Source organism: Thamnophis elegans, chromosome 10 (genome assembly GCF_009769535.1).
Source record: "Thamnophis elegans isolate rThaEle1 chromosome 10, rThaEle1.pri, whole genome shotgun sequence".
Classification (NCBI taxonomy): domain Eukaryota; kingdom Metazoa; phylum Chordata; class Lepidosauria; order Squamata; family Colubridae; genus Thamnophis; species Thamnophis elegans.
In genome coordinates, this window is record NC_045550.1 from 33,272,726 (window position 1) to 33,296,266 (window position 23,541).

At 36.6% G+C, this 23,541-nt stretch overlaps 1 protein-coding gene across 1 annotated transcript in view; it reads right to left on the minus strand.

The window, feature by feature from the left end:
• The window catches only part of CROCC2 (ciliary rootlet coiled-coil, rootletin family member 2), a 101,166-nt gene that overhangs the window by 39,566 nt on the left and 38,059 nt on the right, over positions 1 to 23,541 (minus strand). Inside the window, 8 exon segments of the mRNA XM_032224820.1 lie at positions 7,626 to 7,760; positions 9,769 to 9,948; positions 11,941 to 12,110; positions 14,231 to 14,358; positions 16,703 to 16,896; positions 17,531 to 17,613; positions 17,616 to 17,760; positions 21,167 to 21,313. Coding sequence (XP_032080711.1) covers positions 7,626 to 7,760; positions 9,769 to 9,948; positions 11,941 to 12,110; positions 14,231 to 14,358; positions 16,703 to 16,896; positions 17,531 to 17,613; positions 17,616 to 17,760; positions 21,167 to 21,313 — 1,182 coding nt within the window.

The following is a 23,541-nucleotide window of genomic DNA, read 5'->3' on the forward strand; positions in this document are numbered from 1 at the left end:
CAGAACCAGTCCCTGGTGTCCAAAAGGTTGTTGGCCACTGCATTATAGCATTGCAAAAGGTGAATTTCCTTCAAATTGAGTGCAACGCCTGGTAACAACCTTAACACATTCAGGCAATATTCTTGGCAACAGTATAGACATTGTTTGTTACTGCCCTCTTCCAAGATGTGTTTATCTGTCCAGTCTAGCCTACAGCCCAGGATTCCTTGAAACTCTCCTACCCAAGTTCCAATCAAAGGGATCCTCCTTAATCTCTGAGTCCAGGCAAGATTAGCTGATGCTACTATCTACAGACTCTATAACATAAAGAATAAAGATGAATAATACTGGATGTGTATAAGCAATTTATCCAATAAATGATCAAAACAAAATTCAGGATGGCTCATGCAAACCCCTGAGAGCTCAGTAAAGGAAGTATGGCAGCTGAGAGAACAGGTGAAGGCATTTTATTCTTTCTTTTGCTCTTCATGACTGCCTCACGGAAACCAGTTCAGCAAGCAGCTGCACTTTCCATCATCTTGGCAGAAGACTATGCCCCACTGTGACTTGTATCATTTGGTCAGAAGGACTGGATTTCCATGGGAAGTTCTGTGTGTGCTTCTGTTGAAGTGGCCAACCTATTTTCCTTCGAAGAGAAAGTGATATTTTCCCCTCCTTCCTTAATTCTACTTCCTCATGGAAGTAAACTGGTAGCCCGACAATAGTAATACATGGGATTTTGGTGGGAAGGTTTCCAATTTATGTTGCTGGTTTCATTCTTGGTTTGTCAAACTGGATCTTATGCATGCCAAACATGCAATGTATTATTGAGTTACTCCTCATCTTTAAATCTGAAAAGCACTTTGCAAAGTGCTGTTGCATTAGTTTTAGCCTGGAAACATAAGCTGTATAGGTTACCACTGTTAGCCCACCAAAATTAAAGAGTGTCAAGATATTATGTGGATGGAACAGAGAGAGTTCTATCAGTTCTAACAGGAACCCAAACTGGAACAGAGATAAACATCTAAAAAGAGGAACAAGACAGATAGGAGCTGTATTTTGCCTTATTTGAGTTGATGGCGGGCAAGAATATTGGACTGGATCAGGAAGCATGGGCTGCTGGCATAGATTGAGGAAACCAGAAATAGGCCAGAAATTAGAGGGCAGAAATTGCAATTAGGGTTCTGGTGTCATAGCCATCCTGTGATTACTGTGCTTAAGGATGGCTTTATCTAGGTGCTGCCATTAGAAACTAGTTAGCCAGCATGGTGGACACTGGCCAGTATAAGGAGCAGTGGAAATAGAATGATTATTGAGAAAGTCACAGGTAAGAAGACAAAAATGAAGGGATGTATAAAGAGTTGCAGCTGCATGAAGGATGAAGCAGGTTGAAACAAAGAGAGAAGAGTAGCCAGAAATATGCAAACTTAACTAGACAGGGAAGAGGGCAAATGTTAGCAGACTGGTTGGTCCAAGGTTTAGTATATATGGAGGTGATTATTTGTTCTCTGGCTGGAGTCACGCAATAAGTCATCTGCAGTGAAAAAAAGGATGGTGGCTATTTGCTACAAAAGGATGGGGATCTATTGGGCATATATTGCCATCTCCCTGGGAGATTTCAATTTCTGGACTTTGGGTGGGGTTCAGGTATAGTTCTGGATTCATAGTGAACATGACAGATCATTTCCATGGATACGGAAAGAAAATTTGGTGTGAAATGTTGTAGGAATAAAAACTAGCTATGATAGAAAAGAAGTCTGTGTTTGGCACATAGAGATGTTTGTTTATTGAAACAAAATTCTTTTGAAAAACCAATAATAACAACTAATAAAGCCATAAACAACAACAACCCTAATAGCAAATCTGAAGACATGAGTTAAATTTGCCCAGATCTGTTTAAAAGACAGAAAGGGGAGATTGGGTATTAAAGAGTATTTATAATGTAGTGTTGAATATAGTATTTGTCTTGTCTTGTTAATTGATTTGCTTTTTTGACAATATGTCATAAATAGTGCCTTTCTACATATTGAAATTGTATAGAAAAGAGAAGAGAGATGATTACTGAATCAAATCACAGATCATGGACTACAGAGTTATAAAGGGTTAAAAATCAAGCAGGATAATAAACATTCAGATTCCATATATAAAAATACATTTTTAAAACTATTATACAAAATCCACAACAACATGCTTTCTTTTATAGAATTATTACCTATCTAGTGCTATCAAATTGTGATAATTTACTATATATTTTATATCTTACTATCCAAATTTCCACATAATTTTAACTATGTTTATGTTGTCTCTCTCTACATCTATCCCTCTGAATCTTTACATTGTTAAATAAAATATTATTTTATTTAACATCAGATATTCCTCTGTTTCAACCTGATCAATTCGGGACAATCAGTATATCTGTATTCTGATGAATGATGATCCTGTATATGCTTTGCCTACGCTATCTAAGAGATTCTGCTGCCATGGACTTATATTTAATTTTCCCCTCGATTTTTAATCTTTTTTTCTTATAATAAGCCTACTGCCTACATGGGGAATTGACTTGTGGATACTTAGTGCCACCTAGTGCTATCTAATAAGCAGCAGTCTGAGACACGGCCCAATCCTGATGATAGGATATAGTCTATATAGGTGCATCACCCAAGGTTCCTCAAGAACATCAATCTTTCCCAATCCTATACCTTCCAGATGTGTTGACAATTTATCATCTGTAGCTAATATAGTTAGTCATCCTGACTATAGCTGTTGGAAGGTGTAATCCAATACATCTGGAGGGCAAAACCATTTCCAGAGTTAACCAAGTGGTATAGGCTAAAATAGTTAGAATACATAATAATTCATTTAACAATTATTTAATGAGTGTCAGAGGTATTGGCCCCAGGACATTATTGAACACATCTGGCTTCTTCAATCATCCCATTTATAATTGGAAACAACACCCACATCACAGGACTTCTTGGAGGAAACACCAATGATCATTCTGATCCTCTGATTTAGGAGAGTTCAAACTTTTCAACCCTGTGGCTTCCAGATGTGTGGAACTATAATTTCCAGAATTCCTGGGCTCAAGGAGAGCTGTGATCTCTTGAGAAACTTATTTCAGAGGTAGTTATGTTACCTCAAGTAGCCTGATAATGTGATTAGAGAGCAGGGACATGCTAACTAGCTTTGCCTGCTGACTTTGATCCCATTTTCTATGCTCATTACTCTCCCTGTTGCAGAAATAATGTCTATAGATGGCTGCAACACTGGTACAGGAATGTTACATGTGGAGGCAAGGTTAGCCAGCATAATCCTTGTCATCACCTCATTGCATACATTGCTTCAAATTTTAACTGGGTAAATCTTGAAGCACTCCAAGACTATTGCCAAACTTGTGATCTCTGGATATGTTTGTAATGCAGCCGCCAGAATTCCAAGCCAGCATATATATGCATGTTTCTGTGTTTTGTTACTCTGAAAGGGAAATATGTTGTTGTTGTTGTTAGTTGCATAGTCATTTCTATTCAGATGTAGGGTCTCCTGTTTGGGCAGAGGATTGGACTGGATGATCTGCAAGGCCCCTTCCAACTCTGTTAATCTGTTAACCTAGCAAATGTTTTCCAAGGACCTAGGATGATGATGATTTTATTAACAAAACAGTTGGCTTCTCTTTGAATAAATCATATCGATCAGTCTTTTAAATGATAGGAATAGCAGTAGAAAAGGTAGAAGTAACATCATAGTTACTTCCATTCCTCTGTGTGTAGGGGACGGGGCAGGAAACCTCTGGCAGGCACTGCAGTTCCCAGAGTAGAGCAGGATGATTTGCTTCCCTTGTTGTGCTTGGGAGGCTGTGTTTTGCCATCTAGGCTGAAGGGAGCTCCTCTGGGGATTCAGAGAGGGGGAGCTCCAGGAAATGAGATGCTCTTGGGCAAGATCTTTTCTTCTGGAGCCAAGAACTTGCTCACTGCTTTGCAAGCCACTCATAAGCTTCTCCAAGAGGACGGAGTTTGGACCATGCGTGGAACACAGCCATGCGGCTTCCAGCTATGAATTGCAACATCCTTGCCCTGGGGAGGAGCATCTGGCTTGCATTTGTTACCTCGCCCTTCTCTGTTCCAGCCTCTGTTCCTACTCTGTTTCTGCATGTACTACCTTGCAGAAAATAGCTCACTGAATCAGGTCCAGTCTCAGAAGGATCACAGTCATCAAACGGTTTAAAGTTGTTTTATAAAGCAAGAAACGGAGGGCTAGAAATAAGATTTCCAGGAAATCGCAGCAACAGGGCCCGTTTCTGTCATTCTGCGCTGCTCTAAGCAATCGGGGTGGAGTTACTGTTTACAGTCCTTCAGGGAATGTATTTGTTTTAAAGCTGGCTTTCTGCTGGTTCTCAGTCAATCTTTCCAGCTGAAATGCTTTTCAGATTTGTTCTGGTGGGGTTTCTCACCCTTGTTGTGCTGTTTGTTTGCTTTGTCTTAAGAGCCTGTGCTTTGCAAGCTTGTGAATAGATTTATCTGGAGATACAATAGGGCTCTGGCTGATATTGCCAATGTGTTTTTATTTAAAAGCAGAATCAAACAATCCCACAAAGAGCTATTGAAAAAAAAGCGGGGGGGGGGGAACCCCATATATGCATTATGAGAAACAAAATGTGGAGCCAGGAGAATGGAGCCTAATCAAAGAATGTCTGTGTCAGCACAGTGTCCTATCTTAGATGTCCTCATGACATCACCAGTATCTACTTATCTCTTTCCATGCTATTTACAAAAAAGCAAGGTTTTTCTGCCCTGGTTCTTACCTTCTGAAAACTTCCTAGAGCTCCTAGTATTTCATCCTCAGTGCTGTGCCACATTAATTTCAAGCAATTGGAATTTCAATTAGTTACATCCCAATGCTTTCTGAGTACTGATTTTCTTTTTAAAAAACCTTAATGACACCAAGATCACAAAATCCATGAATCAATTTTCTTGCATTGAAAAAGAAGAAAATATTAAAAGCAGCCATAAAAACTTTGATTCAAATTAAAGCTGCAATGGTTCAGGAAAGATGTTAAAAATTATTTGCCCATGCTCTTTTAATTGCCATTGTCCAGCTTGAGAATCCTGTCCCCTCTTATACCTCAGCACATTTTCTTCTATCATTCTCACACCTGAATAGATTTTTTCCCCTTGCACACTTCAGCCTTGTAACTAGGAGTCCTTTGGTTGTTTATGTTCTTCCCTGAGAAACTGGTCCTCTACATCAACCCCACATCTCTCTACCTCATCTATGGAACAAGAATGGGTGGTCCTTTCCCCAGGAATAGCTGTCTTCCCTCAGAGAAGCTCTTGGTAACTTGTGACAGTGGGCAGGGCTAAGTTCTCCTACATTTTCTTTCTCCAAGGGAGTGAAGAGATGTTGCATTGGGATTAGGGAACTTACCTTCACCATGGAGCTGAGTGTAGTCATTCTTTCTTAACCATTCTACTACAACGTGTTGTTTTTGTGCAACTAAATTTCTCATGTTACTGTTTTCATTTTTCAAAGGAAAGGAGGACCATAAATGTAATAATTAAAGATCTAAAATGCACTTGGAATATTAAATATGTTAAAATATATTAATATAATTGTATGTATTCAATAATGTATTCAATAGTACTCATAGGCTGCTGCATATACACACAAATGTCTTACAAACATGTTTTATTTTGCTTGTTACCCTCATTTATATCAAGATCATCAGAAGGAGTTTCAAATAAGCTGCCATTTTTTAATCCATCTGGATGGGCAGAAGGGGAAAAAAAGAGAGCTGACTTTATTTTCTGCAAGAACACTGCCCCCTTATGGCATTATAGATTTCCTAGAAACTGTTGGAATATGAATTCTGTAAAATTTACTTAATCTGTGGTCTTTTTCTTAAACTTAGTTTATATAGCTGTAAATAAATCTTTTAACACAGATGTCAACAATAAATAAATAAGTGCTGGCATATGTATGATTTTCATGATCTAGAACAGAGGCAACAGAGGACAGTATTAATTCATACATGAAATCTCCAACTGATGCTCTCCCACCACTGCTAGTCTGTACTTTTATATTTTCTATGTATTAATTTTTTATATGCTTTATTTCTAATTTCATGAAATTAGAATAATTTCATGAAATGTATGCTAAAACTCTATACTGCCTAGAGATCTGCTGCATGTCAGTAATATAAGAGGCTTTAAATAATTTAATTGTGGTTGAAAACAAAACTTCACAGCACTCTCTCTCAATTTAACACTTTTCTGAAATTTACATTTTTCCACCAAAGCATAAGCAAAAGTAAATCAGTCAGACCCCCTCCCTTTCCTGCTGAGCTGAATATACAGTGCTGTGAATCCAATAATTTCACAAAATAGATTTCAAAATTTTAGGTTTTAAGCAGTGGTGAAATTCATTTTTTTACTATCGGTTCTGTGGGCGTGGCTTGGTGGGCGTGGCAGGGGAAAGATACTGCAAAATCCCCATTTCCTCCCCTCTTCTGAGGGAAGGATATTGTAAAATCTCCATTGCCACCCCATTCTGGGGCCAGCCAGAGGTGGTATTTGTCAGTTCACTGAACTCCTCAAAATTTCAAAATCTTTTTACCTTTCATTCCAATAACAATACTGAAAAATACTTAAGCTGCTCTATTTAGCTTTTTAAAAATGCTTAAAGAATAACATTTTAAATTTACATTCTTTCTACTTTTAAAAGAAGTAAATAATCATTACCATTAAAATTCATTACAAAAGTAATGAAGCTATCAATGCCAACAGAATAAGCTTTATAACACAGCAGTAATCCCAAAGGTGCTTTTTAAAGAGGCAACTGGGATGTATTGTTTTTTTTTGAAGACATTCCGCTTCTCATCCAAGAAGCTTCTTCCGCTCTGACAGAATAGTGGGGAATGGAAGGATTTATGTTCCTTGCAGACAGCTGGTAATTTGCATCCTTTTAGAGGGTAATTAAAACACTTGGAGGTTTATCTGTGTCTTCAGGGTCACCTGAGTAGTGCAAGAAAGTCCAGCTGCCTCCTGAAAAGGCACCTTTGGGAGAACTATGACCTGGATGGCTGAGAATCTCTACAGATTTTTAACACAGCTGTGAGAATAAAAATCCACTTCTTCTATATTGCTGGCAGAACAAAAACATTTTCACCTTTTTTCTGGATGTCCCTTAAGCACCAAAGCAGACTGGTTTTATTGTGAGAGTTCCATAAAAGGTGACATACATATGGAGAATCACAAGCAAATCCTTCTACCTACTAGACACGAAAGGCTAAGAAGTTACCTTCTGATCTGTGTGGTCCTAGACATTCTTTGCAGGGGTGGATTCTGGCAGTCACTACTGCTGGTTCGCTTGTGGGCACTTCGCGCATGCACAGTGTAATAAAAACTGCTCTGTCCATGTGCAGAAGCAAAAAACAAGATGGCAGTGCCTATGTTGCTACTCGGAGAACCGGTTCAAGGGTGTAGCAGGCCTGGGTCACTGCCGTTTCAAGCGACCCAAGCCGCCAAACCACTACTAATTTGGCCGAACTAGTCTGAACTGGTAGGAACCCACCACTGATTTTTTTAGCTTGAAAGACCTGCGAGGAATAAAATTCGGCCCTCAATGTCACAGAAAAAAATATCCGCACGTACCTTATCCTGCTCTTGTCGCTTCAAATTGTCAAGTTTCACCTGTTCAATCTCAGATCTGGCATATTTCAGCTCTCGTTGTAACTCACTGAGCTTTTCTGCAAGGAGATTCTTTTCAGCTTCTTTCTGAGAGACTACCTGAAGATGATGGGAACAAACATCCTCATCAGCTTTATCAACTTTATACTGTCCTGACTATATTTTATGACCTTTATTAATTAACAATTTTGATATTATTAACGTATTTTTAAAAGTATTTGATCTCAGAAACCTTGTAAAGTCTGACCAGTTTAAGATTTGGATGGAAAATCATCAAGATGTATCAGAGCTATGAGCTAGACTGGGATAATGTAAAACATCATAGAAGGTGGACATGGGAAATCCCTTTTGTGTTTTTGCCAAGAATGGTACAGGGATGTGTCCATGGATTCATCAGAACACCATACTTTTTCGAGGTTACTTTAAAGCAAAATTCTCGGATATGTTTTTCAGGAGGAACAAAATCACATTTGATGGATGGACAGGAAACATGACTATTTGTTTACTTTTTCCTCTATAGAAGTCCATAGCCTGTCAGTCCTGTAATCCTTTTTTGATATCTCTTTGTGTTTACCTCAATTGCCTTTCTCTGTTGCATCCAACAATGGCTGCTAGCAATTTTCAATTTACACTTAACTCAAGCCATTACAATACGTATTTTGTTTGGTTTGGGTTAAGCTGTTACAGTGATTTGTAACTATGATTTATGGAGCAGCTTTTTATTTGTTCAACAAAATGTAACTAAAATAAAGCACTAATTGGATAGTATTATGTGTCCACTTGTAGTACCAAACTGCAACAGAGATTTGGCATAGAAGGTCAGCCAGCTGCAATAACTCCCTGGGTCAGGGGTGATTCCCTGGAATGGCACTGGGACCATCTGCTTCCCATTTTATACGAGTAATTCTGCCTAGTAAATATTAAATATAAATAAATAAATATTATATTCCCATTAAAACAAGGTTTGTAGCAAATGATACCAAAAACTCAAGGATACTGAAAACTATTAGATATTAACAATGCCTGATCAGCCTTTTTCAGTTTTTTTCATGCTTACACATCAACAAGTTCTAACTCCCTTCTATTTCAATCTGCATATTTTTTAAAGTATGAAAATTAGTATTTTAATCCACTTTCCCACAAAATTGTATATTTATTATGTATTTAATGCTAAAATAAGAACATTACTTCTGAACTGGTTGTTGGAAGGAATCATTAGGGCAAAGAACCGGTTGTTCAATTATTTGAATCCCACTACTGGCCACGACTCACTGCTGGGCCGTTTGAGTGGAGGTCTTGGTTACAATGAAAAGTAACCATGAATGGCAGGCAAGCATATGCATGCACAAAACTCCACTTGTGTGAGCGGAAGGCAAACACATCTGCCACTCACACAAATGATGTTGTACATGTGCACATGCACCTGCCACTTTCTCTATCTCTCATATACACACACACACACTCCCCCCTATCCAAGGTTTAGGATTGTTGCTTTACAGGAAACCCCCAGTCCCTGTGGCTCTTTTTTTCACAAGTTGATCAGTGGCACAGTTGAAAACTATATTTTTAAGATGTTCTCTGATGAAATAGGCAAAGACTCAGATGAAATTGAAAAGAATTCTGCCACTTTTCCTTTATGGGGAAGGAAAAATGGTAACCTCTGCTACTGTCTATATTTCTGAGCAGGAAAGCAAGAAATTCACCAATCAGGACTATGGTAAACAAGCTGACATTCAGAAAGGGATTTCCAGGTAATTTATACATATGTATGAAAAAGAAAGAATAAGCACATCCTAATTTCTGTATTAGTCCAGAAAACGTGAATCAGGTTTGTTGCCTTAAAAAGATGATCTGAACAAATTCTCAAGTTTTCAATTCAAATAGAACCAGATGCCATTCTACCATTTCTAGAAATGTTTTTTTAAAAAAAATGAAAATGCCCTTCTTTTCCCTTCTGAATACTACCCATTATGGGGCATGTGGACAGTCCTTGTTCATTGAGCTCTGAGTAAATCCCAGTATGTAATATCCTCAATGGATAATATCATGGGAAGATTGGGAACAAAGTTTCTTTCCGTCTTGTATAACTTTTAAACTATCTCCTCACCTTTTGTTTTTCATTTTCTAGCATAAGGAGGCTTTCGTCTCTGCGCTGTTGCAAAGTGAGGAGTTCCTCCAAGAGCTCCCTCTTCTCAGCTTCATACTTGGACACCAGTTCTTCCTTCTCTTGCTGAAGACAGTTGACAGTTTCATCTTTCTCCTCCATCAGTGCCAGACGCAAGATCTCCTGGTATCAGTAGAAATATGTTATTAAAATATTACTGAATTTGGGCTCAATCTGATTAAAATCCTGTATCCTGGGATCTTTTGGAGATTTTGATCTCAGAGAGTTTCAGAGTATACAGAAAATGAACTTCAGTAAAGGCATCCCAAAGGTGCTTTTTCAAAAGGCAACTGGACTATGTTTTTCCTTGAAGACGTTTCGCTTATCATCCAAGAAGCTTCAATCATATTTGAAGAAGCTTCTTGGATGGGAAGTGAAATGTCTTCAAGGAAAAACAAAGTCCAGTTGCCTTTTGAAAAAGCACCTTTGGGATAACCATGACCTGGATGACTGAGAATCTCCCTAAACATTTAATAAAGATAATTTAATAATAATTCCAATAAGTAAAATATGGGAGAAGACAACTTTTATTGAATTTATCCTCTGGAACTACTGTTTAGTACTATGGTGATGTTAATGGAATGGGTTGATCAGAAAATGTGTGGCTTAGTTGCAATTACACTTGCACTTAGACTTATATACCGCTTCACAGGGTTTTACAGCCCTCACTAAGCAGTTTGCAGACTCAGCATATTTCCCCCAACAATCTGGATCCTCATTTTACCCACTTCAGAAGGATGGAAAGCTGAGTTAACCATGAGCCTGATTCAATCTGCCAAACTGATGGCAGCCAGTGATCAGCAGAAGTAGCCTGCAGTATACTCTAACCACTGCGCCACTAGTTCTTGCTCAGTTTTGGGATGAGGAAGCATAAAGCTAGGTATGGGAATTATTTACTTCCATAAGCCCCCCTAGTCTTACTATCAGTCTTATATTTGTATTTTACTTGAGTATTGTGCAGCTGGATTTTGCACATATTAGTCCATTTCACAAGATATCAAGGATGGGAATTAAAGACCTCCTTAATGTTCTCTTTCCATATCAGTCATATTTCTGAAATTAAAGCACAAATATTTGCATTGATGAAATTTGTTATTTTGCACTCTCACGGTGTTTGCAAATGGAGTGCTAGGCCACTACTCATTCCTGCATGATATGCTTGGAAATAAATTTGAATTGTGAATGATGATATTATTGGTGATGTTAGTTAGTTGGATAATGAAATGTCTACAAGCACACAAGCAAATTCAGGGAACACCAAGACTTCACAGTTTAACCCTGAGCTACTTTTTGTCATTTCGAAAACAGTAACCTGAAGATCTAATCTTCATAAGAAACATGAATGTGGCAGTCAAAGATTGTTAATTATGATATCTCTCTACTATCCTTGATTTCTTACAGATCTTGGACTTTTTATGTTTAGAAATATAAAGCTCAACTCAAAATGCATCTCCTCTCACAATCATCCTTCTCAAACACATGTGATATAAACTAGGTTGAAGGTAGTTTATATCAGCATACAAAAGAAAATGTAATAATATAATTTTCTCCAAGAAGTTGCTTATATAAGGAACTCCTAAATAATGAGAATAGAATATGCAAAGAGAATTTCACATTTGCATCAAAGCTAGATAGTACTCTTTGATTTTATTTTGTTCATTTAATGGGAATCCTAAGTTGTTTTTGTTCTCAGAAAGTTTGAGATGATCAGTATCCTCATAAGGAGGATGTATCAATCCTAGTAAGGGACACGATCTCATAGCAGGCATGCATGTAAAACTTAGCTGAAAAATCTCAAAATTCTTTTATTATTTAAATTATAGTACTGAGGCAAATGTATTCTTATAAATCCAACATTTGTTCTTGTAGCTCCTTAAACAATATTTTAATGGATTCTGGTGAAGTAGGCTGTGGTTGATTAAAATGCATGTAATTATAAATATGTTAATTTTTGCCACATGTTTTTTTGCTTTTACTCCAAATACAGATACCAACCGTGGAACCTGACACGATATATTAGAACTGATTTTAATTTAGGGAGGCAGGGGCTATTTGATACCAATCACTACAAATTGATCTAGGACTCCAATCACTTCCTGGACCTGCATCACTGACCTTCTCTTTTCTAAGAGTCCCAAGGTCATCTTCAAAAGCTTGCTTTTGATGTTTCATAGACAGCTGACACTCTTCTTCTGTTTGAGTCAACTGGTGCTTCAACATCTGTATCTCTTTTCTTAGGGTACTCTCTTGAAGCTCAAGTTCTTGTCGAACCTTTCCTAATTCCGCTGTGAATGAAAACAAAATCTATGTAGAAGATTCTTAGGTATTCTCCAATACACACAGTATTGAAAAAGATTTAAATTATATCAGGCTTCACCATTGTCTTTTAATTCACTGATATTATTCCTCCAAAAGATAATAATCCAATCCTCTAATTATTATTGTTTCCTCTGATGTGTTTTGTGTATCTACTTTTCAATTTGGTTGTAGCCACTGATAACCAACATGCTAAAACTGTCTGAAAACCAGAATAAAATAGAGAAAACTACAAATAAGCTCAGTTTTTCTAGATCAGGCCAATGGTCAATCCAATTCAGCATTATGTGTCATAGAATGGACTACCAAATGCATTCAGGAGTCCCAGAAACTTGCATATAAGGGTCAAAGCCATTTTCTGCTTTCCAGAAGTTGATATTTGAAAAGAAGTGTAATTTAGAAGGCAGCAAAAAGCTCTCTATGGGATTAAAATATGCCCCATAGATTTTTTTATTTAAATGTTAATTTAATAAACATTGAAAATAAAAACCAATAAAAGAACAAGAGTAACAGATACAAAGCACAAAAGAAAAGAAGACCATCTACTTCCCCATTTATATATGTATGTATGTATGTATGTGTTGTGTATGTATGTATGTATGTATGTGTGTGTGTGTGTGTGTGTATATATATATATATATATATATATATATATATATATATATACACACACACACACACACATACATACACATACATACATACACACACACACACACACACACACACACACTCTTGTGCCGATCTTCTTCTATCCCGGTCTACAAAATCTACGAAAACACACACACACACACACACTTATAATGAAACAGATAGACAACATTGTAACATATGCAAGCATTGTGTATTTGAATATGCAACAATGTTGTCCAAAAAATAATTTGTTCACAGGTGCAATCCGGAGATCAGATGTGACTAGAAATATTTTTCATTAAAAATTCTTCATTTCTTCAAGACACTTGAGTTGCTGTGTTTTTCAACCAACATTATCTCTCACAAATATAGGTGATCCAAAAGAAAGATGTACTTTAGTTTTTCAATATCCTGCTACAGCAAAACTGATTTTCTAATGTTGCTGAATCTGATATTCTGAGAAAAATGAACCATGAAACTAATGTTAATTATTGAAGACTGTTCAGAATTTGTCCTGTTTCTTGGAACATGTTCTTTGCTTTTGATAAAATGAATAAGGAAATTGGCACTGTACTTGGAAAATGTATCAAATGTGAGTTTGATTATAAATTTTCCAACACCATTTAGAAAAAAAGTTGTAGCTACTTTAAGAAATCGAGCCAATCTTTTCTATTCAAATAATGTGACCAGAACAACTAGTAATTAATTGCAGACTGAATATGAATTAGCAGCATGATGTGGTAGCAGAAGAACTTCACTTGGGAAACAAATTTATTGAAAGCTAGACACCTGGCTTGGTAATCATACCTGTGAAAAAAAATTACCAACTGAAAATTAATCTGTGGTGTGATGTCACCATAACATTTTGATACATTATCTCACAATTCATCTAACTGTTCACTCGTAAATCCAACTGATAAACAGTGTGAAAGCTTTGGTATCAAAACAGCTTATTGAAGACTTCACTTTGCATATGGTTCTAGCATGAAAATGTTTATTTGCTTCTGCTCTCTATTTTTTGTGTTTTCACTAGTTATCATGAGAATGCTAACAACCAACTCGTGTTAGGCATAATCTTAGCACAAAAGTTTTTTTAAAGTTGCCTGGCACACAGTGGACTTAAAATACTCAGTTAAAATAGGCAGCTAAAATATGCAGCTAAAATACGTAGCTAAAATTCACAGAATTGGATTAAATAATTTCCCTGTTATAAAATATTGTCACTCTGTGAAAATCGAGGGCAATGCAACCTTCTTGTGGTGCACTTCGGGCAATGTGACTTTGTTGTGGCTAAACAGTCTACACATTCTGGCTGCTGGACCTCCCGACGACCTCCCAGGAAGAAGAAGAGGCATGAGTACCGAAAATAAAAACAATGCTATATTCAGTGAAAAACTCAGACTTACTGAGTTCTTTAATCCAAATGAATAGTTGAATCAGATTGTGCATACTGTACCTTGAAGTGCCTTTCTGGAAAGATCAATGCCTTGATTTTCTCCTTCTAATTGTTCCTTGCGGGCCTCAAGTTGAGCTGTCAGCTCTTGTGCCTCAAAAAGGCTGGTTTCCAGGAATTCCTTCTCCATTCTAAAAGCATTAGGATATAATCAGTGCCAATCAATTAGGCTGTCTTCACCTTGAGTCTGTAAAGATAAAGGTAAAGGTTCCCCTCGCACATATGTGCTAGTCGTTCCTGATTCTAGGGGGTGATCCTCGTCTGTTTCAAAGCTGAAGAGCCACCACTGTCCAAAGAGGTCTCCGTGGTCATGTGGCCAGCATGACTAAACACTGAAGGTGCACGGAATGCTGCTATCTTTCCATCAAAGGTGGTTCCAATTTTTCTACTTGCATTTTTAACATGCTTTCGAGCTGCTAGGTTGGCAGAAGCTGGGACAAGTAACGGGAGCTCACTCCATTATGTGATGCTAGGAATTCTAACCGCCAAACTGCCGACCTTTCTGATCAACAAGTGAATTTGCAGACACCCACAAAACGATGATTTTAAAAAGAGGCTATTGTTCAGCTAGTATTTACAAGTAGTCCCCAACTTACAACAATTTGTTTAGCAGCTGTTTGATGTTACAACATCACTAAAAAAAGTGACTTATGACCATTTTTCGTACTTATGATCCTTGCAACATCCCCATGGTTATGTGATAAAAATTTGGGGGCTTGGTAACTGCCATGTAGTTATGATAGTTTCATTGTCCTGGAATTGTGTAATCATAATTTGTAACCTTCCCAGCCAGCTTGTGGTTATAAATTGAGGGCTAACTATACATATGGTTTGTTGGCACTGGTAATGATACTGTGAGAACCATAAATGTTAGTTTTTTTTTGTAGAAGATGCAAGGATATCAATGCAAAGATAAGGTCACCTACAAATTGAATGCAACTCCTATAATTACATTATTCAAATTTCTTTAGTTTTTCAATCACTACAAACATATTAATCAATAGAGAACTAAACATTATTTCATTGAGATTTTATAAATGGATTTGCACAAGCTATGTGATAACAGTGACAGACAAGAAATGAACAGATGAGAAATTAGCAAGCACAGTTTTATGATCATTTATAGTTCTGGCATCACTTTATTGGGACACCTATAGTTTAGAATGTATTGAGAAATTCAGCTTTGCAACAGGAGGAGCTGGAGCAGTCAATCTGTTAAAGCAATGTCTTTTCAGGAATTAATAATTCTCATGAAGTAGGTCTTGAGCACAGCTGCATTTGTGTATAGATCTTACATTGAACTACAGCACAGTACTATAATTGTCTTTTTTGCCCCAACTGACCCATTCATCACACTGGGGCAGCTAGAGCAAGGAAAACTAGAGGGATTACTATAATTATTACTGTACAAAGCAAACATATTTCTGTGGAAATGTGGAGAACCAGAAGCAGGAAGGCAGAGCCAAGAAGGTTAAAAAGAAAGAACGGAAATAGCAAGTCAGACAATTGCAGATATAAGCCATGGAGAAGTACATTATTAACAGAATAAAAGAATAATAAAATAACAGAGTTGGAAGGGACCTTGGAGGTCTTCTAGTCCAATCTCCTGCTCAAGCAGGAAACCTTATACCATTTCAGACAAATGTTTGTCCAATTTCTTCTTCTGTTGGTCAAGAACAAAAAAAAAACCTTTCACCGCCCAAGTTTGAGTTAGTTAAAGCCAACAATTAGTAAATAATTCATTGTCAGGACAACGGTGTCCTTTAAACATTTGGACAAGCAGCTTATTCCAAAGTGAAAGAATATGCAACAGAAGTAAAGCTATCCAATTTAGACCAGGAAAGCATCACTGTATTAATTTTCTGTGTGGTGGTGAAACCATGAACCTTTATTTTAATTGGCTCCTCAGGTAATTGGTAAAATAATGAATATATATGATTCAGGAATGGGTTAAATCTAAACATAGGTATGATAGAATACATTTACAAGAAACAGGAAAAAATCTTCATCTTTCCTGTCTCATTTAATATATGAGGTACTTCTCCATAGCCTATCTTCATGTGAACATTTCATCTGTTTTAAGTTTGGGAGTTCATATGTTTAAGCAACTATAGATCAGATCTTACCTTATTAGAGCAACATAATAATCTCATGTGAGGACAGTCATAACTGAATCATTAAGTTAACTTAAGCTTTAAATTAATCCATAATCTAACTGTTAGGGAATCATCAAATCATAGAATTAAAAGGAGTGATTTAGATCCAAATTAAAATATTCCTGATAAATGGCAGCTCTGCTTGAATATATTCATTAAAAGGGAGACTTCTACTCCCCTTGGTAATTGATTCCAATATACAGCTGTTTTTTACTTGTTAAGAATTTTTTCCCTGATGTTCATTCAGAATTTGCTTGCATGTAACTGCAGGTCACTGTGCTGTTTCATGTACTGTTGTTTCATCAGAGATAATCATTACCTGAGCCTGTCTGTCTCCTCTGTTAACAACTTCTTCTGCCTCTGCATCGCAGTGAGCTCCACAGCCAGCTGTGCCTTCTCCTTAGCTATTTCTTCCTTCTCTTGTAGCACACGGATATGTGAATCAGTCTGCATTTCGATCTCCCTGTGGCTCTGGGCCAATTGCTCACTTAGAGTTTGTTTCTGGCTATTCAGCTGGTAGATATAGACAAAAATACATCAGAGACAGAGTGGAAGAACTCATACAAAAGGCAAAAGTTTTAAAGAAAAAGAAGATAAATGCAATTGCTAAAATGATCCATTACTTTTTTCTAAAAAAGAACCTTTTTTCACCCTGTGTTCATTGTGCTACAACTCTGAAAGCAAGTCTCCTACAAAACTTGTACACAAACGTCTGGATTCCCTCACAGAAACTATTATTAAAATTAAACCTTATATCTTAAAATTTAGAGCCTTTAGAGAGATCTATTCAGATCCTTATCACATAACAATCCATGGATCCTAATACTATTCCATATACCTAGCATGCCAAGATATATAAAGAGAGGGTAAAAAGTGATGGTAGGGATGCAAAGTTATAGATTACTCATCATAATGTTAGCAGTCAAGAAACCAAAACGACAATATTTTGGGTGATTTGCATAAATCATTTTCTTTTGGCTACAGAATGTAAGTGCGTCTAGTTGTTTACCACGCTCTGCTTGCCATCTTTCTAGAGTTATTCAGCTAAATGCAAAAGTCTGAATCAGAACAACCGAGTTGATTCAAGTCAATTCCTATGTACATACTGTACTTTGCCGTGATAAAAGGCCTCCTCATCTTTTCATACCTGCATTATCTGGTCCTGTAGCTGGACTCTTTCCCTTCTCAGTGAGGCTATTTCTCCTTCCAGCATCTCCCCTTTCTCTTCGAGGCTTGGCAACTCTGCTCCAACTCGTGTTTCTCTGCCCTCATGTGCACCTGCTCCTTTTCAAAGTGTGCAAGCTGTTCTCGCCAAACCACTTGCTCGTGCTCCAACTCCTGCTTCCTCCCTACCAGCTTGCTCTTCTCATCTTCAAGCTGCACAATAAGAGGAAACACCGGGATGTATAAGTTCTAGAAGTGGGAGGACAGAAGGTGGACAGGAACATAGGGAGCCGAGGGGGCGCAGTGGTTAAATGCAGCACTGCAGGCTACTTCAGCTGACTGCAGTTCAGCAGTTCGGCTGTTCAAATCTCACCGGCTCAGGGTTGACTCAGCCTTCCATCCTTCGGAGGTGGGTAAAATGAGGACCTGGATTGTTGTTGGGGGCAATATGCTGACTCTGTAAACCACTTAGAGAGGGCTGAAAGCCCTATGAAGCAGTATATAAGTCTAACTGCTATTGCTATAAATGGCAGGCTTAACTTGGAGTCCTGCCACCATAAGGGAATGTTGAGGAAATATTTGTTTGAGAAATCATAGCAGTACAATCTTGCAGTAACTTTATTCATAAGTTCCAAACTGCCTGAATAAATGAGCAACTTTATAAGCATAGGCAGTTGGATCAGGAATCAGAAATCTTACAGAGTATGCATCTATAGATATGTGCTGGTGTGTACACACACACACACACACACAAACACACACCTTTCCCCCTTGCCTTCTTCTCTAAGTCAGGTTGTTTATCTGCTTACCTAGTTCTGTTTTGACAAATTTCTACCAAATGTGCAAGTGCCAAATGGAAAATAAACAACAGGGCAGAAATATTGGTTATTTGATTGGCCATCCCTAGTCAATATAGATTTGGCATTTGCGTTGAAAAACATTTTGGGCAAAATTTGATTTAAATTTTACACAGAGACTTGCACATCACCAGCCATCTGCAGTTCTCCAACCTGCAACCTTAAAAGCCAACTGAGATGTACTGTATGTATGTATGTAATTAACATCCACATTATTATTAACATATGGGGCAGATACAGCAGTGGGATCACTGCAGAGGGTTTTAGACTACTCCTCTTTGTCATTGCCTTAATGAAGTTACTTTCAATGGACATAGTGTAGGCAGGTGTGCCGTGCATGTGCATATAATTGAAGCCACATCATTAAAAAAATAAACTCTTTAATCTCATCTCCTGTTAGGAGCAATCCATAATTTATAAAACATCTGCAATAATTTATTTGTTTGGCGTGATTGTTAATGAACCAAACTAGAAACTGAGACACTGTGAGTTGGAGTTATGCCTTAGGCAGAAAACCACATGAGTGACTCTGGGCTAATTTCCCTCTCTCAGACCTAGGAATTATATGCACTTTATTTATTTGTCAAATGTATATAGCTTCCTATCTCACAAAGCAAGTGACTATATGTGGAGGACCAAGACAAAATGAAAGTAATTCAAAACACTGCTATATAGCAATGTCAAACGGCAACTATCACAAATGGCTTGTTCTCTGCAAGCTTTTGCAGCAAATTCAAATTTTAGATTTGTATGGAGTGGAGAATAAACAAGATTCAAATCTTACAAAATCGAAAAGAAAATTGTCCATTATGGATAACATGGGTAAAATATACAAATAACAGAATATTAATTTTAGAAAGAGACAGTTTAGCCAAATGACTTCATAGATTAATGATATAAAGAAAGAAACAGAGCAGCAGAAAAGGAAGAGGAAGCGGAGGAAGAAGATGTTGTGAGACAAGTCTGCAAAAAATTGAAACGGATAAGACTGGTGATTTTACCATTAGCATCACTTTCAAATATTTTTATTCCAACATTACCGTAATTTATACATGTGTGCGTGTGTATACACAGCAATGTACATTGTAGAATGTTCTATTTATTATTGCATTTCTCGCATTGATTTGTCTATCTTTGGAATCATTGACAGGGCTGTATAGTATCTACAAAACATCATACATACTAATGTGGTTATCTGGATTCAGAAATCATATTACTGAAGAGACATAACAAGAATTGCTTAATAAAGATCAGAATTTACCCTGGTTAATGTGCCTAAAATGATCTCAGGGAAGAAGGAGACACATCAAAAAGGTAACTGAATTTGAAACATGCATACAAATCTATATCTATTGGGACTCTTCTATAAAGTTTTTTGATATGATACAGAGATAAAATAAGTTACAAAGGGCATGATAAAATGGAATGCAAAATATCAAACATAATTACGCTGTAACAATGGGAAGAACTATAGAAAAATTAATAAAATTCACTCCAAGTTATAATTTTAGGAAATATTGGTACAAAATGTTTTATAGAAAGTATACCCCTATCAATGATTCCTAAGATGGGCAAATCAAACAACAATAAATAATATGGGAAATGCAATAATAAATAGAGTACATTCTACCATATTGCATTGGGTGTGTGTGTGTGTGTGTGTGTGTGTGAGATGTGTAAACCCTAAATGTTGGAAGGAAATAACACTAAAACATTATGATTTTTTTTTTAAAAAATAGCATTTTAACTAAAACCACACATATTTAATAGGAATAATTCCAGAGCATAACAAAAAGTATCATAATCTATGATATGTACTGGCAGTGACCAGAAGAAGTTGCTACAATCTTGGAAAAATGAAACCTTACCAATAATACAAGAATGGGACAATAAAGTCAGAGAATATGCAGCAATAGTAGAGCTCATTCTGTATATTTATTTAACTAAATTCACACAGGAATTGCTCCCTTAATAAAGGTATTATATAACATATAAAAAGGCAGGTTTAGATACTTGGAACACTTTTTAAAGTAAAGAGGTATGAGATCAATTATAAGAATATAAAAGGAAATGGTTTAAACAAATGTAAATAACTATCTCCAATATTTCAAGAAAGGTACAAATACTTCTGTAATGATTAGAAGCTGGGACTATGAAAGGAAAGGGAAAATGTGAGCTACTGACAATCTCCTTAAAATGTTTTTCTGTTTTGCTTTTTAAATTTTCTACAATTTTAATTTTTTCAGTATTTCATTTTTTTGTATTTTTACTATAACCTTGAAGAATATACTGTAACTGCCTTGTCTCTTGAACAAAGTGGAATTAATATCCTTATTTTTGATCTAAGAATCTGTTATTTGTTATCATTCAGTATTAAATCTTTAACACTTGAAAGTTTGTTATTCATCAAGTGCAGGCAAGCTGACATGTACAGTTACTGCTCTTTGCTAAAGTCGTTCCTAGCTAAAGAAAGAGAGGCGGAGTCTGGGGTGGCCACAGCAGGAAGGGGAGAGTCAAGAAAGGAATCAGCCTGGAGTCATTATGTCATAAGAGGTCCAAGTCCCACACTTCTTGAATTCCATTAACTCTTACCTAGTGCTAATTTAGTGCTGACTGTTAGTTTACTAAGATTCTTGTGTATAGGCATGAGCAATAAATAATCTGAACTGCTTAATCCATGGTCCTGATCTTTATGCCTGACAATTACTAGTGACAATTACTATACTATTGTCACTAGCACAATTACTATAGTATCTTGTTACCTGGAAAATGATATGGTTTAGTTTGATTTTGTCATTCGCTAGTCCTTCATTTAGAGCCCCCATCCGGGCTAGCGAGTCCCTTAGTTCAGCATCTTCTGATTTCATCTTGTGTATGGAGAGTTCAAGATCAGTGTTGCTGGCTTCAACCTGAGGTGGAAATTATAGGCATATTCAGATTAGACTATGCTTACAAAGACATCAAACCCTATCATTTTTACTATATGGATAAACTGTAAGCATGGCAACAATTTTTTAATGACTGTTCTTTTCCAAGAAAAAATGGCAATACAAAACTTTCCATCTATCTGCAGGACATGGTAAATAATTCTTTAATTTTGAATGCATGTTTACTTCAAGTCTCGCACTGCCTGGATTCTTGCTTGTTTTCCACCTCATTTTTTTTTGATCTTTTTTCTGTTTTCTTTTTTTTGATCGAGCTGATCATCAGAGAAAATGCATACTTTTTTGAGTGCTAATTATTTGATCAGATGTTGATTACAATAAGGGCTATACAAATTATTCACATAAAGATCAATACCTTATTAAAATACTACATTTTAAAAATGTAAATCTGACCAGACCATTCCCTATTTAATGCTACCCAAATGCTACCAGATTTAATTGCATCTAAAGGAAAACAGAGAAGGATCTTTGGCATCCATATGTTGAAATGAAAGTGCTATTTCTCTTTAAGATCATTATGTAATCAGAAACATTCTTATTAGGAAAATGCCATTTCCCTTCCAGAAATGTTAAGCAGGCCAAAAGAGTGGGTGGCAAAAAAAATTCTGCTACTCACTTAAGCTGAGCCAACGTGAGCAGCTGTGGTAGTTTTTACTGAAGTCTTTGACCAACACACTTACTCACGAAGGAACTACCCAAAGACTTCATAATATTTCATAGTGGGCATAATATTCCGAGAAAAGACATTTAACTTCACACTTAGATTGCTGTTTTGAAATGTTAAAACTCTGAAAATATGACAGCTTGCAAGACACTTCATTCATACTTCTGCTTTTTCCTCTCTAAAGCTGCGAAAAATAAACTTGTTTATTTTTCTGTTTTCTTCTACAGCATTAGCTTGTTTCAGATTTCTATTCCCCCCCTCTTTTGTTGCTTTGCAATAAAGTAAAGGTTTATTGTATATTTTTCAGATTCTTTAATTGCCATCATCAGGAAAGCAATTTATGATATTTATGATTAGAGAATGAAACTTTTTAGTATTTTAAACTAGCTTTCTCCAATCTGGTGTCTTCCAGTTGGTAAATCTACAACCATCACCCAAACTTTCTAGGACAGCAAAAGAGTTCATCACAGCTGATTAGAGCAAGCTTTGGTATACTGTCATTCCTTTCCTTGTGCACAAACGTTTTACATATTTTAAACACCATAATTATAAGAAACATGTTAAAAAACAAGCAAGCTGGGAACAGTATCCAAGTATGAGCAATCCAATTAATCTTCTGGAAACCGAAGGCTTTCAGAACAGAAAAAAATCTGTATGCAGTGGCAGAAAGCCATTAGGAAGAAGCCAAGGCCTGCAACTAACAAAATGCCTTTTCTATCCTCACAGTTAGGATACAAGTTGCAGACATAAAGGAAGCCATTGAAGAACTTTATGTTGTAGTCTTCTATTACAGAACATTGTTTTCAGATCGCCTATTCCACATAATGTATGGCTTTAAAACTTATACCAGAACTCAGACGAGTAGTTTCAGCAACACAGTCAGATGTTCCCAAGATCCAGTTCAATCTCTCTGGAATTTTTGAAACTCTGATGCTTCAAATACTCTTCTCTATAGCTGTAATATAGACCTGATGCAATTAAGACAGCTTTCTTCATTCTATGCTTTCATGGTTTCCATTGCAGTATAGTTAAGACCATGCATAATTGATAGACTGCATTTATTATAGATTTTAGTTGTTATTTATTATTTTATACTAGAATTTTTAATTGTATATTTACTGAGCATTTTTATTTGTTCTAGTCTCTGGTCTAAGACTATAAAAATAAATTGATTGATTGATAAATGGTTTCCATTTGGAACTCCCAGCCCAAATGGCCAATTATTTAGGCTTCTATGCTGATGGAACAGTTCAACTCTAAGTGACTTATTCCAATGGCTTACAAAAATAGGAGTTAAGGTACAAATCACCCTAGTCAATATATTTTCCAGGGACAAAGTTTATATAAAATAGTGTAGACTGACTAAGGTGTCAGCATTCAGCTGGGTAATAATGGTTCAAGGTCAGGTTCAAGTACAATAGCTACAGAATTAAGATCAATATTCATTTTTGTTTACTTAGCTGGTGTCAAGGTGCTAGTCGTTACTTTTAAAGCTCTACATGGTATTGGACCTGGCTACCTGAGAGAC